This window comes from Podarcis tiliguerta (assembly GCF_965153285.1).
Source record: "Podarcis tiliguerta genome assembly, chromosome: 1".
Lineage (NCBI taxonomy): Eukaryota > Metazoa > Chordata > Lepidosauria > Squamata > Lacertidae > Podarcis > Podarcis tiliguerta.
In genome coordinates this window covers 83,761,462-83,780,920 of record NC_139534.1, presented here as the reverse complement: position 1 = coordinate 83,780,920, position 19,459 = coordinate 83,761,462, and the positions used below count along the sequence as shown (strand labels likewise).

Here is a 19,459-nt window from a genome sequence, read left to right as displayed (position 1 = left end):
AATGCCTCCCTCCGTGAGGGAGTCTTCCCAGACCCGCTGAAAGAGGCGGTTATTAAACCGCTTCTTAAAAAAAACATCTTTAGATGCGGCCACGATGGCCAACTATCGCCCAGTCTCAAATCTTCCATTCTTGGGCAAGGTGATTGAGCGAGTGGTTGCTGAACAACTCCAGGCACGCCTGGAAGAAGCGGACCATTTGGATCCCTTCCAGTCGGGATTCAGGCCTCATCACGGGGCTGAAACTGCCTTGGTCGCACTGGTTGATGATCTCCGGCGGGCTAGGGACAAAGGTGAGAGCTGTTTCCTAGTTCTGCTGGATCTCTCAGCGGCGTTTGATACCATCGACCATAACATCCTTCTGGACCGTCTTGCGGGGCTGGGAGCTGGGGGTACTGTCATACAGTGGTTCCGCTCCTTCCTCCTGGGCCGTGTTCAGAAAGTGGTGGTGGGGGATGAGTGTTCAGACCCCTGGGCTCTCACTTGTGGGGTGCCTCAGGGTTCTGTCCTCTCCCCCATGCTTTTCAACATCTATATGCAGCCGCTGGGAGAGATCATCAGGAGGTTTGGGCTGGGTGTTCATCAGTATGCGGATGATACCCAGCTCTACCTTTCTTTCAAATCAGAACCAGTGAAGGCGGTGACGGTCCTGTGTGAGTGTCTGGAGGCGGTTGGAGGATGGATGGCGGCAAACAGATTGAGATTGAATCCTGACAAGACAGAAGTACTGTTTCTGGGGGACAGGAGGCGGGCAGGTGTGGAGGATTCCCTGGTCCTGAATGGGGTAACTGTGCCCCTGAAGGACCAGGTGCGCAGCCTGGGAGTCATTTTGGACTCACAGCTGTCCATGGAGGCACAGGTTAAATCCGTGTCCAGGGCAGCTGTGTACCAGCTCCATCTGGTACATAGGCTGAGACCCTATTTGCCCGCGGACTGCCTCGCCAGAGTGGTGCATGCTCTGGTTATCTCCCGCTTGGACTACTGCAATGCGCTCTACGTGGGGCTACCTTTGAAGGTGACCCGGAAACTACAACTAATCCAGAATGCAGCAGCCAGACTGGTGACTGGGAGCAGCCGCCGAGACCATATAACACCGGTCTTGAAAGACCTACATTGGCTCCCAGTACGTTTCCGAGCACAATTCAAAGTGTTGGTGCTGACCTTTAAAGCCCTAAACGGCCTCGGTCCAGTATACCTGAAGGAGCGTCTCCACCCCCATCGCTCTACCCGGATACTGAGGTCCAGCACTGAGAGCCTTCTGGTGGTTCCCTCACTGCGAGAAGCCAAGTTACAGGGAACCAGGCAGAGGGCCTTCTCGGTAGTGGCGCCCTCCCTGTGGAACGCCCTCCCACCAGATGTCAAAGAGAACAACAACTACCAGACTTTTAGAAGACATCTGAAGGCAGCCCTGTTTAGGGGAGCTTTTAATGTTTGATGTATCACAGTATTTTAATATTCTTTTGGAAGCCGCCCAGAGTGGCTGGGGAAACCCAACCAGATGGGCGGGGTATAAATAATAAATTATTATTATTATTATTATTATTATAGGAGGGGAAGCCTTGCTTTGCAAGTGGAATGCATTCTGCTTGCACAAGGAACTGCTTTGAATACAACCGCTTGTTTCCACAGGAAGATACTTGGAATGAAACATGGTACACATCATTTCCCCCACCCCCTTTGCTAGTGGATGCCAATGAAGCACAGAAGGAAGGGGGAAATGAGAAACTCTATTTAGCACCACCAAAATAGTTTAACGGATTGCACACAGACCAGGCAGTGGCCCACAGACCCCATAAACTTGCGGCAACATAGCTTCAAATACCTTAGTATTCGTACTGGAATGTCTTCCATCCCTGGGAGCCAACCAACATCCCACCTCAAACACCAGCTGCAAGTACTCCAGTAATGCTAGAAGAATTCAAGTGCCCAAGCATGCAGATAAAGCCACTTCCTTTCCCCTGCTTGTATCCCATTTCAGAAAGGGCAGAAACAGTCTTTAACATCACGGGGTCAATAATTACAAATACTCTCTGAGCCAACAGAAATAGAATTGTAAAGCTGGAAGGGACCACGAAGGTTATCCACTTCAACTCCATGCAATGCAGGAATCTTTTTGCCCAAGGTGGGGCTCGAACCCACAACCTTGAGATTAAGAGTCTCATACTCTACCAACTGAGCCATCATTTCCGACAGTCAAAAATGGATGGAACGTTGTCTCTTGTAGACCCAATATGAAGTGATGCTGCTATGGAATAACAGGTAGCATATTGCACCCTGTAGTTCTAGCTCTGCTATCCAATTCACCCCCACTCAGTCCCCCAACAAATTCTGAAGATGAAGCCAGACCAGTATTCAATGAGTTCTGCATCTTTAACTGTGTGTTTAAAGACTTAGCCCCACCTCACTGTAGAACTAGATCTTAAAAGAGTCTTCCTCCGCATGCTAAAACCATCCACGACCTTTGGTCCCTGGCAGCCTTAACTGGAAAGCCGATTGCTCGGAGATGGAAATGAAGCATGTAGCTGGGGGGTGGGGGCTAGTGGAGAGAGCAAATTGAAAACCAGTTCCAGATGTGCCATCTGGGCAAGCCTTCCTGCTTGCAGTTTCTACATGGCACATGGTGAAAGAATGGCAGAGGGAGGGGAACTCTGATTCACAACTGTTTGAGAAAGCAAGAACCTTAGTGATGATTTAAACACAACCTGGGCATGGGGGACATCTCAGAACGTCTAACAAGGCATTGCAGTTTATATCACTGACGTTGCTTTAGATGCCAGGGGAAACATGTGCATCTTTCTTGTGCACAGGTTTCATATGGATTCGGCACTCGCATCTTGAGGCACCCTTCACACATGTCAGAATGAGAGTCTCTCTGCTGCTGCTTTCTTTTTTAGGATCTGAAGTCACCCTAAAGTGGTAGAAGCACCAAGCTAACACACAGCTTAATCTTCAAGGTGAAACACAGTGATGGGTTCTTACATTTGGTTGGGAGGGGTGGCTGCCCAAGAATACACCATAACTGTCAAGGAAAGATATTTTGTCTGGTGTAATCTACTTCTCTTTTTAACCCTAGAGGAAAGAAAATACGGAACGAAGAGGGTCTCTTGGATGAAAGAAAAAAGGTATGTTCTACAACACTCCAAGTCTAAGGGTGGAGCATGCAAGTGTGAAGAAGAAGAGAAGAAGAGTTTGGACTTGATATCCTGTTTTATCACTACCCTAAGCGAGTCTCAAAGCGGCTAACATTCTCCTTTCCCTTCCTCCCCCACAGCAAACACTGTGTGAGGTGAGTGAGGCTGAGAGACTTCAGAGAAGTGTGACTGGCCCAAGGTCACCCAGCAGCTGCATGTGGAGGTGCGGAGACGTGAACCCGATTCACAAGATTACAAGACTACCGGTCTTAACCACTACACCATATTGGGTCTCCTAATTGTGTGAAGGCTTCTCCTAATTTTGGTTCAAGAAATAAGGACTGTATCTCATCGATAGTGGTGCTCCTAAACAAAACTTCAGAAGTAAGGCCAAACAAGTTAAGCCAGGAGCAACGCCTATGCTCTAACCCAGATAAGGCAGCAGTGAACATGAGGCCTTTAAGAGAAGCTCATGTAGAAATGTATACCCTACACCCCATTGTCTTCTCGCTGGACCGGGTGCCTTCAACTATGGTTCTTTGGAGCTGATCCATTCAGAGGAAGGCGGAGGATTCCAGTTAGCATCTACATTTATACCTCCACCACAGTAAAAGACTCAGCAGATGCTCCAGAGGCAAAAGAGAACTAGAGCAGCAGTTCTCCAAAAGAAGCAGTTGGATTTTGTTGACAAGGAGTAACACTAGGTGTTAAACGTTGCAGATAAAAGCTGGAGAATAAGAACACCATCTGTACAAAGGGAAGAGTCTTTTTGAGTTCAAAACCCCAGTTCCTTTCAACACAGCATTTCCTCAAAGTTGAAACATTTCCAAATACAGCTCACCAAGTGACCAGTCAGTTTACAAATAGGAAGTGCCCAAGAAGAAACTTGTGACAGTTCACTGTCAGTCTGGAATTAACTCTAGATTGGGAGATTGTGTCCTTTGAATATATTGCACAACATTAAATGCATTCTCCCACTGAAGCAGATCACTTTTGGGGTTCTTTGAATGTCAAATTGTTAAAATATTGCTGCAAGATGCAGTATGCATGGGAGAAAAGAGAAGCTATAAGGGACTTGGTATTTTGAGCACCGCAGACTTTAAAACACAAGGATTTGGCATCTTACAGCTGCCAATTAAATTGCTACAATTGGCAATCATGTCTTAACGGAACTGCCAAGTATGGATGTTTCTGCATTAATTTGCAATTTTTAAAAAGGTTATGGATTATAGCTTAGAAATATTTCTCCCAAAATATGCATTTCAAAAAAACATCATTTGATACATTTTGAGTCAAAAACTGCCAGAATATTCAGGATATGCAAACTTTTATGATTAACTAAGTTCCAATCAGCACATCAGTCTGGGAGATGTGAATCATATCAGTTTATTATTGAAATTTACAAATAATTTGAGTTCTTCAAGCCTCTTGGCTTCCAGGTAGTAAGCTTCTGAAAGTAACAAGTATGATGAATTATCAGGGGCCAGTATCTGCTATTATTAATTCTTGAGATGTTACAAAGATCAGGTGCTTCATATATAAAAAAAAGATAAATAATAAACAAGACACCAGAAAAAAAGAATGGAAGGGGGAAATGGGAGGTGTCCATATTAATTGGAATATGTGTTGCAAAATAAGTTTGATACACTAAAAATAGATACGGTTTAGCTCAATGAGAAGAATCAGTTATTAAGATGAGGCCCTTGTCAAAGTTGATTTCCTTGACCTTGGCTATGCATATTCTTCAAATGTTATTGAACACAATACAGACTTCTTTCCCAACCAATTCATTTACCCAAAGAATTGTATAAACCATCCAATAACCAAGATCAAAAGGTGGAGTGGCCTCAGATACAGCACTGTCATGAAGCAGTATTGAATATTGACAAAAGACAGGGAATGAAGCCGGGAGAAAGGTCAGCTGAACATTTCGACATTAACACCCTGCTGAGAGAATGGCTGTTCTGGGGGGGAAGAATAAAAGGAAAAAAAATGTGAAGAAAAAAAGAGGTAAAAATCAAGAATTATGCTGTAGTGTGGGAGCGAGAGGGGGGGAAACATTAGTCGCAAAGATAATCTATCATTTCATCTGTGATATATGAGGGAAAGGTTTTAGGGTAGATAGAACCATTAGTGATTTGTTTAATGCATAAGTCTTATCTTTGAATACTGCAAGAATTAGGTTACCAAGGACAAATCCTACTCCCATCCCCCACTAATCTACGCGGTCGGGAATTTGGTTTATAAGAGCAGAAGGGATGGAAACCAGTAAGTTTTGAAAAATATAATGATCAAGCGGCAATTGAGTAAAGATCCATTTTCTAAAAACATATGTAGGGTCCTCTGTAGAAAGAGAGGAAGTTGAGAGTGCCCAATAACTGGCATTTTTTCCTTTTTTTCTTTTTTTGCACTAGCAACAAAAAAAAAAAAAAGCTGGAATATCTGTCTACTCAACATCCCTCTATTTCTTTGAACATGGTCACTAAACAGAATTTCTATAAAATTATGTACTGAAAGGATTACACACCTAGGTGGGTTAACGGAAAATGGTTGCCAACATGGTACCTATACTGTTTCAGTGGTGTAAATTGAAGCCCGGGTATTTGATGCATGCTTGGTGGTCATGTAGTGAGATTAAGTAGTTTTGAGCCTTAGTGAAAAAACTTATTCAAGATGCAGTAAGAGGAAAAATAGTCCTTCAGAGTCTACAAGATATGAGTTCCATGGAAATTACAAACTAACATTTTTATGTTTAGCAGCTGTGAGAATACTTGCAGCAAAAACTTGGTACTCCTCAGAAATTCTGAGTTATTAGCAATTAATAAAATACCCCCCCCCCAAGATTACACAAGTGATCTGTACTCAGAAAGATCATGTGCATTTCAATCCTTCATGGAGGTTTGGGATATATTTTGCTTTGGGGGGAAATGTTATAAGGACAGTTCTTGTCTTGGTAGGGGCTACAGCTAGCTACTAATACTACTATTGGGAGCAGATGGCACTGTGGTCTAAACCACTGAACCTCTTGGGTTTGCCGATTGGAAGGTCAGCAGTTTGTATCTGTGTAATGGGGTGAGCTCTTGTTGCTCTGTCCCAGCTTCTGCCAACCTAGCAGTTCGAAAGCACAACAGTGCAAGTAGATAAATAGGTACCACTGCGGCGGGAAGGTAAATGGAGTTTCCGTGTGCTCTGGCTTCCGTCATGGTGTTTCGTTGCGCTAGAAGCAGTTTAGTCATCCTGGCCACATGACCCAAGAAGGTGTCTGTGGACAAACACTGGCTCCCTCAGCCTGAAAGCAAGATGAGCGCTGCAACCCCATAATCACCTTTTTCTTCACATTACATTACTATACAACTGATACACCCCAAGGGTGGCATGACATGTCTAGCAAACACTGCTCTGGGAACCTAGGCTGCTCCTTCTGCACTGCAAGGGGTGTTTGCATGCACACCCTATGATAAACAATGGAGAAGACTCCCTCCTCTAATTGCTTTTTTCTCATCTGGGTTCCCAAGTATATGTGCCACATCAAGTCGAGAGATGTTACCTAACTGGCTGAAGGAAAAATTGGTGGGTGGGGCAAAAGCCCACTAACAACTGCTCCCCTCCTGCTTGCCAGGAGAGATGCAGTAGCCCACATTTCCAGACCCATGTTAACTAACAGATGTCTTACTTAATAGTTCCCATTACAAAAAATTGGGTTTTAATAGAGACTGTGTGTGTGTGTGTGTGAGAGAGAGAGAGAGAGAGAGAGAGAGAGAGAGAAAGATTTAGAATTTTCCATCCATGTTCCCCAAAGTACCCCTTCCCATGTTCTCTTGACCCTTCAAATACAGTCATACTTTGGAAGTCAAACGGAATCTGTTCCAGAAGTCCGTTCGACTTCCAAAACGTTCAGAAACCAAAGCACAGCTTCGGAATCCGCTGAAGAGCCCGTCAGACATTCGACTTGCAAAAATAGTTCACAAACCGGAACACTCATTTGCAGCGTTTGGGAGCCAAAATGTTCGAGAACTAATACGACTGTATTTGGGTACTGCTTGTCAACAAATTATAGAATTGTAGAGTTGGAAGGAACCCTGAGGATCGTCTAGTCCAGGCATGGCCAAACTTGGCCCTCCAGGTGTTTTGGGACTACAACTCCCATCATCCCTAGCTAACAGGACCAGTGGTCGGGGATGATGGGAATTGTAGTCCCAAAACATCTGGAGGCTTGAGTTTGGCCGTGCCTGGTCTAGTCCAACCCTCTGCAATGCGGGAATATGCAGCTGTCCCATATGGGGATCAAACCTGCAACCTTGGTGTTATAAGCAACATGTTCTACTATGTTGGTTAAGTATACCAAGGGTGTGTAGAAGGTAGACTGTTTCTAGTAGACTTAGCGCTGGAATTCTTGCAAGCAGTCCTGGGACTCTGTAACTTTTGGTCTGCTCCTTCAAGGAACTTAAATATATGTATGATCACTTAATTATGGCATAGTTAGTATTTGTTAGGTGATCATGAACACACATTCCTCCTTTGTAAATTTAACCTGTTTGTAAAGGATTATAGTTTATGAAGCATAGCCCAAGTGAGACTGATCAGCCAATCTTTTGTTGAATCAACTTAAGTGTTTCTACACTGTTTATCACGAAACAAGCAGGAAATGAAAAATGAGCCTGTTTGCCCAGGAGATTTTTATCCAGCTTTATCTAACTCACTGCTAGTTTTTTCCCATGATTGTGTACAGCAGTATTATAATTTAAGTTAGTGTAATAGGCAAACTTTATTTTAAACACAGGATGAATTTGTTGGGCTTTAATCTAAAATCAGCTGTGTATACAGTCATTTGTGCAGATAAGGACAAAAAAACGGGCTCCCATTCTCTGCTAAATATAAGATTATAAAGATGTTGTAAGTTTGTCTTAGATGTCCATCTGACACCATAGAATCATAGAGTTGGAATAGACCACAAGGGCCATCGAGTCCAACCCCCTGCCAAGCAGGAAACACCATCAGAGCACTCCTGACATATGGTTGTCAAGCGTCTGCTTAAAGACCTCCAAAGAAGGAGACTTCACCACACTCCTTGGCAGCAAATTCCACTGTCGAACAGCTCTTACTGTCAGGAAGTTCTTCCTAATGTTTAGGTGGAATCTTCTTTCTTGTAGTTTGGATCCATTGCTCCGTGTCCGCTTCTCTGAAGCAGCAGAAAACAACCTTTCTCCCTCGTCTATGTGACATCCTTTTATATATTTGAACATGGCTATCATATCACCCCTTAACCTCCTCTTCTCCAGGCTAAACATGCCCAGCTCCCTTAGCTGTTCCTCATAAGGCATCGTTTCCAGGCCTTTGACCATTTTGGTTGCCCTCCTCTGGACACGTTCCAGTGTGTCAGTGTCCTTCTTGAACTGTGGTGCCCAGAACTGGACACAGTACTCCAGGTGAGGTCTGACCAGAGCAGAATACAGTGGCACTATTACTTCCCTTGATCTAGATGCTATACTCCTATTGATGCAGCCCAGAATTGCATTGGCTTTTTTAGCTGCCGCGTCACACTGTTGGCTCATGTCAAGTTTGTGGTCAACCAAGACTCCTAGATCCTTTTCACATGTACTGCTCTCAAGCCAGGTGTCACCCATCTTGTATTTGTGCCTCTCATTTTTTTTGCCCAAGTGCAATACTTTACATTTCTCCCTGTTAAAGTTATACTCTGTTAAATACTCCCTGTTAATACTCCCTGTTAAAGTATATACCAGATATACTCTTAGCAGAAAGGAAGGAAGGAATCAATATGTTTAATGAGAGAACTGTACCAGGGCTTTGCTGATCCTGAAAACAGGTTAGCACAGGCTCACTGCAAAGCTTGTTCTTCAAGTCTGTAATTCTCTGCTAGAAGTAACTGAGCCTCACGGTCATCAGCCCAGTAAAGTGGAACACTCTGGCCATAGAGATTCAGCAGACACCTTCTGCTTCAACTAATAAATACCTACTGAAAACACTTCTATTCTAACAGGCTTATTAAGAATACATCTTTCCATAAAAGCCATCTGATTTTAACTTTTTTTATATGGTTTCCATTGCACAGTTTTATGTGCAGTTGTTGTGAACCACGTTGATATTTTCTTTATGAATTAGTGGTATATAAAGATTGTCTTAAATAAAATAAAATAAATAAAGTTGCTGCTCCTCTTGGCACTAATCTGTTGCATCCTGCAAATAGAAACACATTGACTCACAGGAAAAAATCCATGCAGCAGTGCACTGATTATAACCACACATGTTGTGGCTGGATGTCAAACTGCAATTATTGCAGAGAACAGCCAAGGACTTGATTAAAAATTGGCTAGCCGGTAATTTGGCTCAGCTTGTCTCAAATAGGGAGCACACAATACCCAAAAGCACTTAATGGAATCACACTATACAATTAGTTGCATTTCCCCAGCCTCTCGCCGTTTCTTCTTTTTTAGCATTTGCTAGTACTATACAGGCAAACAGGTCAAGACAGACTTTAATTACATTCAAGGAGGGTTAAATAATTAAATGAGTGGTTTCTCCAAGTGCCCAAGACTCCGATTTTAATAAAGCCAAGAACCTTTGCAGGAGTGTCAGGAAAGTTTAGTCACCCAACAGGCATCTTGATCATAGGGACCACTTAGCTAGTCCAATCGGGGCATTGCACACACAGTTATTTGGGTTGAGCACTGCTGCAGAAAGAAGCACCCCATCCCACTGTACAGCGGGCTCTGAGTTTGTTCAGATTTCAGCTGAAAACCAATGTCTTCCTCTACGCCTTTGGTAGAAATGGAGATACTGAGCTACCGCCTGGTACTGTTGTGGGAAGCAGATTAAGTGATTCAGATTCAATATGGTTTTGATGCAAGAAAGGGTTGTTATCTTAGAAATAGACTTAACTTATGACAATCGAGTTTGGGAGATTTTTTGGAGAGAGGTAGAACAGTCTTTATAAGAAGGGTTCCTGTTATATTCCTTCTCCAATATTAGATGCCAGTTCTGCTGTTAGGACACAGTTGCTCCCGCCCGCACTCAACTTAAAAAACAGATCCCCCAGATTCTGAATCCAAATACTTACAAAGAAAAGGAGGTTGAAGAGGAAAAGGAAGTACTTTGTGACTTTCAGGCAGCCAGACCCCATCTTCTCTTTTTTATAGAACCTGGGTGGAAAACAGACAGCCATATGAGCATATATCCTTTACAGCATCACAACTTGACTGTGGTCTGGAAATTTTAAGAAACATTTTACCAGAATCTCCCCTCCCACACCACCCCCTCAGAAAGCAAAGCATTTCAACAGAATACTTCTCTGACGAGCTGTTTCCTTAGCAGGGGAGAATACGGGGGGGGGGGGTCAGGCAGAACTCAGTTCCAGCACATCTCAAGTGTGTGCCATTGCCATTATAAGAGAACAAGTGAAGCGTTCATTGTGAGTTCCGGCACTTCTTTATCTAGAAAAACCACACTGGGGAAATATATATGTATGGCTTTGTCTTATTAACTGTTTTTGCCAGTTCTAGTCTGTAGTTCAGCAAACTAGCCCCAGCCATCAAAGGAACCACTTTCCATCTGGTTGGTTGGCCACTGAAAGAACAAAATGTTGGTCAAAAGGAGCCTTTGGCCTAGAGCACCAGGGCTCTTCTGATCTCTTCAGTGAAGCACCATCTGCACCTCAGGTACAGATATTTCAGAGCAAGTTCAGAAACCTCCTTATATTGGAGACACAGGAGATTAAGGATGCTTCCACATGAGGCATTTACTGTGGAATGTTTGGAACCCCATGCTCTGTTCACTACTTTTTTCAGGACATCGGCAGGACACCATCGCAAAATCACCTTCCTCCCATATTTTCTCCCTTTACTTTCAGTTTCTTTTCAGAACTCAGAAAAAACAACAACTTCACTCACACACAAACAAACAGCTGTGCAATCTTCCCAAGCGTAGATCAGTCATAGTGAAGCAACCCCACAGATTTTCAGGTGGACAGCATTTTCTGTATTAGTCACTCTAGCCATTTCCTTTATCTACGGTCTGTCATTCTTGTATAGGCGTGGACTCACAGTTTAACCTTTTCCCTAATAGGTGGCATTGCCTTTCAGTCAGTTTCTGTCGCCTAAATTGCAGCCACCAGCAAGGTCCTTAATCTTCGGACTACAGCAGCAGGGAGTCCTTAATCCCTTTCTCCCTCAGATAATGTCCTAAATGAAGCCATCTTTTCCCTCAACATTAAGTCCTATAGAAAGGGGCAGTGCCCATTTAGGTACAAGACCCATTTTAGGTACAAGGCTTATCTGCTTGTGGCAGATAAGAACCAACCATCTGCCTCTATGCTAGCCACATCTGGAAACCACCAATATTTGTTCTCATCTATGGTCCTTCATGTAGCGTGCGCGCGCGCACACACACACACTACTGTTTACATGATCCCATAGAAAAAATAGCAGTGGCAGCCTCAAGAAAACTATATTTGACAGCAATCACAATAGTCAGCCTTTTGCTCACCATTAAACATGGGTGTATGAAACATAGGTAGCTGCCCCCCCCATCAAGTAAAACAATAGAAATACTTAACTAACTGGCCAATCACGTCAGTCTTGTGCCCCCCCCCCAGGTCCCATGCTATAAAACAGAAGATATTTCACCTGGTGTTACATCTCTGGTGGCTAAAAGCTTCTGAATGACAATATCACCCAAGATTTGTTACTAGAGTTACCCATATTTAGCAGAGGGGAATTGGAAATTCAGCAGAAATCCAACTTAGAAGCCACTGTCTAGTTTAACACCTGGAGCTAATTCTCAATATGCAAACTATGTGCAAACTATGTGTGTACATTTTAATAAGCCAAGAGATATTTAAACACCAGGTGTGCAATCCAAAAGGGAGCATTAATAGTGCTGCAAAGACCGAAAAGGCTTAGAAATGTTCCACTTTGGACAGAAGTCCAAGAAAAGAATTCTGCCTTGCCCTGTTCTGGCCTGCTGTGCTTTACCATCACCAATATAAGCAGATATGTCTGGGCATGAGTATGCAGAAGGAGAAAGCTTTTTAGGAAACGGCAGAATTGATGGTATGAACATATTGCAGTATCTTATGCCAATACTTTCAGGTAGGAACAAGAATTGGTGGGTAGGGGGAGCCAAAGAGATATTGTGTGCTTGCCTCACCTATCCTAGTGGAGACTTTCACTTTCCTCAATGAGTGGTTGCCTCCTCCAATACAGGAAGCAAGGTGGCAATTCTCATAAAAACTAGTGTCGAATAAATAGCATTTGACAACATCCTTAATGATCTTATCTCACAATGCAACAGGAAATAGGCTGGACAGACTTAAGAGCTGCCTGCAGAAGATCTGCTCAGAGCTCCCTCACGCTGGGATTGCATTCAGCAAAGGGCAACAGAACAGAGCAAGTTATTCTGTTTCCAGTCTAAAGCCTGCTTTTAATCTTATTAGGATATTTAGGTCAGTACTGAGATCAGGGTGGAAGTGGAGCATCATTCTAAACGGATAGCTCTCGCCAACCAGCAGCAGTTCTCAAAAATTTATCAGCTCTGCAGGGGAGAAGAGATGCTGCTTCCTTTGGAAAACTGATGTTAGAAAATGGATGTTTGGTCTTGAAACTGTGAAGAGTGCGTGCCCGTTCTTCCATCATGGGGACAGAAGCCCCAGGACCTCACAAGCCTGCTGAAAGTCACCCTTAACTTAATAGGATATTAAGAAGCTGACTTCAGCACTTGGGAACAAAGAAAGCTACCTTAGTCCTCAGTCAAACTATTTGTCCATCTAGCCCAACATTATCTGCTCTTTATGGGTGGCAGATATCTTTCCACAACCTTCTCCTACCCAAACCTTTTTAACCAAGGGTGCACCAGAGGACCTGACCTGGACCGTACTACTGAGCTGCAGAATCTATCGAGAGATTCTCTTTAAAAGTAGAAGGATCATCCATCAAAAGCAACATGAAAGTCAGTTCAAGACTGCCCCAGGTGCACTTGCTGGAAGCCATTATTCGGGAAATACCTCCACTGTGGAGTAGGGGTGGAAGGCAGGGCTCTTGGCTTGCTGACGAAGGTAGTCCCATATCAGATCAATACAGTGAACTTCACAACACTGAAAGCACCCTTTCATTGTTCAAGCACAGCCTAAACAGCATTATTCTCAATTCCATGCCCATGACTGTGTGGCAGGGTTAACAAAAAAAACCCTGCATTTATTTGAATGTTACACATATGGATGCCACCAAACAGAAGCTATTCCAGCAGACTGCAGCAGAGGGAGAGATGGGAAGGAAGGCCATTCCATTGGTTCTGCTGAAACAACAGATAAATTTGGCTCCTCTTCCCTCTGAACAGTTGCCAATCTACCCAGCTATCGTAAGAACTTTAAGTTTGCCTTTGCCCCTCTTCTTTCCTCACCCCTTTTTTCCTTGTGTGATTGTTTCATTTTCATGGATCGTCTGTTAAGCCTGCTCCGGTAGCCTTCTGGCTAAAGGTTGGGGCAAAAAGGCTTTAAATAAATAAATAAAAGTTACGCGCGAGAAGCAGACTAATACAGAATTCAATTTACACTGACGAGCTGCAGATATTCAGAGAGCATGCTTTTCTTCCTATGAGAAATTGCCGGAGTGGGAAAGGAATGAGGGCTATCCTCAGAATTGGCATTCAGATCAGAGCAAACGTAGTTGATCAGTTTTTTCCTTCAGGAACATTTTTTAAACAAACACAAGGATTAGAGCTAGATCTTTGGGGCCAAGCTCACAGACACTTGCAAGTGGTAACTCCAGAAATCTTCTACACTTTGAGAATGGTCCTTTCTTCAAGTGTTTACCCACCCTCACCCTATTCCTTTTCTAAACAGAAAAGAAGGTTTTCCTACAGCTCCCCAATGCTATGATGTAGCTATTGAGCATTATTTTCTTGCCGAGGGGCTATAGTCATCAAGTTAAAATATACACTGTCACATTTAAGACAGAGGAGGAAGATATAGGAGAGATATACGTGCACAACATTCTCTTAGTTTATAAAGAAAAGAGGCTTCCCCCTTTTTTAAAAAAAAATCTCAGAACAAAAAGAGTTTATTCACAAGGTTTCAAACACATTATTAGAGCTGGGTGAAATTTCCCTACAATCATTGAACAAAGACCAGTCATTCCATGTCCATATAGGCAGTGATGTGCAGAAAACTTTCCACAGAAAAATGAGCAAGGGCCATTTAGGGGAGAAGATTTGAGAGAACAGCATACATCCAAAATCCTAAGGGGCTACAGGAAGCTACTTTTTGCTAAGGCAGACTATTGGTGAGGATTGCCTACAGCAACTTTTGCCAGCCTGATGCTTTGAATGCCCACTCCCCCCCAGCCCCCCCCCCATGTCATGCTTGATGGAGGTTGGGTGGAGGTGTGATCCAAAACATCTGAAGGGCACTAGGTCAGAGAAGGCTGGTCTACAGGTCTACAGTGACTGGCAGTGGCTCTCCAGGGTTAGAGGCAGAGGGCATTCCTAGTGCTACCTGGAAAGATCAAGGATTGAACCCAGTACCCTTTGCATGCAAAGCAGATGCTGAGCCCTTTTGTCCATTCTCAGAGTTGAAGCAATAAGCAAAAATGTAGTAAACCAAAAGTAAGTGGTACAGTTAGATTGGGAGGGGGAGGGAAACAATAATAAAATTTCATCTATCTGTTTAAAGATTGGGAAAATAAAGTGCTGAAGGGGCATCCAAGGGCCTTCTGTTGGTTCCCTCCCTATGAGAAGTGAGGTTCCTTCAAGCAGAGGGCCTTCTTGGTAGTGGCGCCTGCCCTGTGGAATGCCCTCCCATCAGATGTCAAGGAAATAAACAGCTATCTGACTTTTAGAAGACATCTGAAGGCAACCCTGTTTAGGGAAGTTTTTCATATTTGATGTTTTATAGCTTTTATTATTATTAATATTCTGTTGGGAGCTGCCCAGAGTGGTTGGGGAAACCCAGCTGATTGGCGGGGTATAAATAAATTGTTGTTGTTGTTGTTGTTGTTGTTGTTGTTGTTGTTGATGATGATGTTACAGTAATTCCAGGGTTGTTTCGGCGATAGAAACCAGTTTTAAGAGGCATATTTATTTCATTTCAGCTAACCAGCATTGCCTTTGTATGTCCACAATTCTTCTAACTGGAACCAGCACCAAAGATATTTCACCTGGAAAGGCAGAGCATCAGCTAAGGATTTTCCCTCTCCTAATCAAACTTGGCAGAAGGAGGAAGGAGCCATTGTGTCTGTGCAGCCTACTGGCAATCAATTAAAAACAATTGACAGGTTTGAAGCAGATGAATAAAGCTTTGATCTCAGATCAGTTAAGAATTTTTTTTTAGCCTTGTGAATTCTGATAGGTACAGATAAGTTCTTGGAGTAGTCAGTCAGCCTTGCCAGTACAGGTATTTTCTAATTGCTGGCATTTCAAAAGCACATCTTCTTTCATCCAAGAAGTTAAATAAGAGAGGAAAGAAGCACAACTTTGGTAAATTATTTTTCCTAGCAAGGCTGGTACGTAGTGCAACCAAGGGAGGGCTATTTATAAAAGCAAGATTACTTGGGGTTCCTGACTTGAACCTGTTTTAACAGACTTGTTGTATATTTTTGTACATTTTATTGTACATTTTAATTATGGATTTCGTAGAATTGTAGAGTTGGGAGTATTTTTCAAATGATGTGATGAAATTGTTTTGCTGTGTGTTTTAACTATGTGCAGCTATGTTTTTATAATGGGTTTTATACTTGTAAACTGCTCAGAAGGCGTTTTGGCAAGTCAGACGTAGAGATATAAATAAATAACGAATCTTGATAAACTTAGCAGACTTTGCCGGCCCCAGATTCCAGAATCCACCATGCAGAAAGGAAGATGGCAACAGACTACTTTGCCTGGAACAGTGACAAGGTCATTTAAAGGATTCCAACTTTAGGCTTCTCTTAACAAGGTCTCCGGAGAGAAGGATTATTGAAAGCAGTGAACCTAACCACTGGAAATTCACACAAGCAAGCAAGGTCTTAGGTCAGTGGTTTTCAATCAGCGTGTCATGCACACTGAGGTGCCTTGAATGATGGTCAAGGGTGCCGCAGGCAACACTGGCCTCTGTCCCTCTTTCCTTCTCTCCCTCCTCTGCTGCCTTCTCCCATCTCTGCCTACCAAAGACTTGTACAGCTGTTTGTTGCAGCAGCCCTGGCTACAAGCTCCCCAGACATATGGTGCCTCTGGGGCTGGCCAGGGCGTGCTGGTTGCCAGGAGCTGAGGCAGCCTCAGAGTAAGGAAGCAAGTGAGCGAGGGAGCCCAGCTAGCCAGTCCGCCAGCCTCTGATGTTGGGAATGGACGGACAAGTGGGAGGCTGGGCAGGAGGGCCGGCAGGTGCTGCGTTGGCCTTTCTTGTGCTTGCTGTGTGCAAGGCCTGCCTGAGTGCTGACAGGGAGCCTTTCCACCATGCAGGCCCAACAGCGCCTGCTGCTGCCTCCTAAGGTAAGGTGCTGGCCTCACATTCACCTTTGGCCAGTCTCCATTGGGACACTAAGGCGGCAGGCATCCTCTTCCGAGGCCCCTGTGGGGCAGTGTGAGGAGACCCCTCTCTTTGGGGCAGCAGCAGTCCTGAGGACTCCCAAGGAGAGGGGAGAGGAGAGGGGGCTGAGGGAATACTCCACAAGGGAGGGAGTTTGAAACTGCAGGCAAGGGGAGACATAACTGGGCTCCTGAGCCCCACGGGGTGCCACGAAAAGAATGTAGTTGGTCAAGGGAGCGGTGGACTCAAAAACCTCTGTTGAACCTCTGTCTTAGGTCTTCCTACACAGTGGTCTTCTTGTTAAGGGCAGCAGGAGGAAAACTTGTGACTCATTTAGTATAGTTCTGTAATGTGACCCCTGGTAGTCATTCAGCAGAGCCCTGTAACATGAGCTTAAGTAGCCTTCCCTTTGGCCGAAAGATACCTGAATAAAGGCTGGTACACCACATTCCACTATCCTACTTCTTCCCCCGGCCCAAAAAAACCTATACAAGGGAAAGAGCTGTAAAAAGATACTATGGGAAAGAGAAAGAAGGCTGTGAGGAAATTCACTGCTTCTCTTCTCACTGGGAAAAGGATGGTGTATGATTTCCAAAAGCCTCTTCTGACTCTCCTCCTTACAAACCACCTCTGGGGAAACCTATTAAACAAAGCCACAAGCAGCTCCATTCAGTATTCCCATCTTCTGTTTGCAGCGTTAATTGACAACCCCCCAACTCCTTCAACACACACAAATAGAAAAGCTCAATTTTTGAGCTTCACATAAACACCCTGTTTTGCAAGAACTGCCGCACATGGTATATCACTAGGGTTCAGTTCACTTTCATGAGCATAAACCTCATGCTAATAGAGTTAAAGGCCTGAAGGAGTCAGCACTGCCATGACAACACACATGACCTCTAGTCTATAGCTGATAAGTGGTGCTATGCTAAGAATGAAGCTTCTGCGAGTAGAATGGTTGTTATATGAGTGGCTGGCACCAATGGGTATCACCCTAAATTTATAGAAATCATCCAAAAACAATCTACCCTGTCGCATATAGAATTTTACTTGTTTTCAGTTATTATTATTTTTGGTATTTATTTGATTTGATTCAAATGAGGTACATATGTAGGCCTGAGTCTCAACATTCACAGCTTGTCACCCCTGATTAGATATTCTGGCCTAGTCAGACAATACACAACGTTATTTTAGGAAGCCGGCATAACACGACTACAATAACAGAGAATGCAGAATGTGATGCCATTCTGAGGTTCAGGTCTAACAGCATTTACTGCATTCCTGTTGGAATTTCTCAGACACTTGGGTGGTTCAAGGTATATTCACCCGAACGTAGCTATAATTTCAAAAGCGCTCATAGTGACACAGAGCTTCTTCACCTTGTAGCACTGCTGTGCCCGCACTGGGTCTGACAGTGGCAAAATGAGTCAAGAGAAGCACACAGGTTTGTACGGGCTTATTGCCAAGATTTAGTAGCAGAAATAGTATCCTTTGAGAGCAGACTTCCGGCCTCCTTCCTTTGCTGATATAGAGAACAACTTCAGACTGGATCAGAGACATGGTTATAGAACTGCCCCTGCTGGACCCACATTACAGTGGTGCCTCGGGTTAAGAACTTAATTCATTCTGGAGGACCGTTCTTAACCTGAAACTGTTCTTAACACGAGGTACCACTTTAGCTAATGAGGCCTCCCCACTGCTGCCGTGCCGCCGCTGTGCAATTTCTGTTCTCATCCTGAAGCAAAGTTCTTAACCCAAGGTACTACTTCCGGGTTAGCGGAATCTGTAACTTGCGGAATCTGTAACCTGAAGCATCTGTAACCCGAGGTACCACTGTAGTTTACTGTGAGCATGTAGCATTGCTGGGGGGAGGGGGGCAGGCTGACCAACATGATAACCATCCATTGCTCATCTCTTCCCCACGTCTCCTGCTTCTTCCATGCGCCACAGGCACCCAGTCTTACCCTATGCTTGTTTTTGCACAGAACTTCCACCTGATTCAACGGAACATCTCCCATGTGACAATACAGACAACAGCAGCCTTTCTCCTTCATCATCGCTAATACCTCATGCTTTGTCAAGCAGCAAGAGGAAGAAAACATGGGTTGTGCCTTCCCTGCTCCACTGCTCAGAATTTGTGGCTCTCTTTGCTTTCTTGCAGGTTTGTCATTTTCCGGGCTGGAGCTACTCTCAAAGAGTGACTAATGTCTGCACGCACAGTTACAGAAGGTTAGTCAGGTGAGAGGTAAGAAGAAGGCAAAGGAAAATCTCCAACAGTTGCTTCCTGCTTTCTATAAAGTACTAGAAAATGTCACAAAGGCTGATGTATAGTCCCAGCATTATGCACCTGGGGATGGAGCCATGAGAATTTACCTGCCATGTAAACAAATTGAACAGTCTCTCAAGTGCCCTCTTTCTCTCAGGCCAACACAGGCGCAGTTTTGTGGGTACACTTCATCACAACAGGGGGTGACCAACCCACAGGCTTTGAGGGCAGAGACGTTAGAAGCTGATGAATAATCCCCATTGAGATCTCCGCCTCACATCCACCATGTAAAAGCCTAAGGAAAGCCATGCTAGATCAGCTAGAGGCCTATCTAGCCCAGCATTCTGTTCTCACAGTAGCCAACTAGATGCACTGTGTCCAACTAAATACTGATTTGAGTGCAACAGCATTCTCCTGCTCATGATCCCCAGCAACAACTGTTCAATAGATGTATGTGGAATGACCATAGAATGGCCTTTCTCATTCCAACAGAGCAAGTTCCATATGTTTTAAGAAATGGAGCAAGTCTTGTTCCTGGGTTAAACGGATTAAAGG

At 44.1% G+C, this 19,459-nt stretch overlaps 1 protein-coding gene across 3 annotated transcripts in view; it reads right to left on the bottom strand.

Annotated features, from left to right (window-relative positions):
* CD82 (CD82 molecule) overlaps positions 1-19,459 on the bottom strand; it is a 69,284-nt gene that overhangs the window by 26,609 nt on the left and 23,216 nt on the right. For all 3 annotated transcript variants that reach the window (XM_083442465.1, XM_083442466.1, XM_083442467.1), the window contains one exon: positions 10,204-10,285. In XM_083442465.1, the coding sequence (XP_083298591.1) occupies positions 10,204-10,266 (63 nt within the window). In that variant the 5' untranslated portion in view covers positions 10,267-10,285. The remainder of the gene's footprint in view (positions 1-10,203; positions 10,286-19,459) is intronic.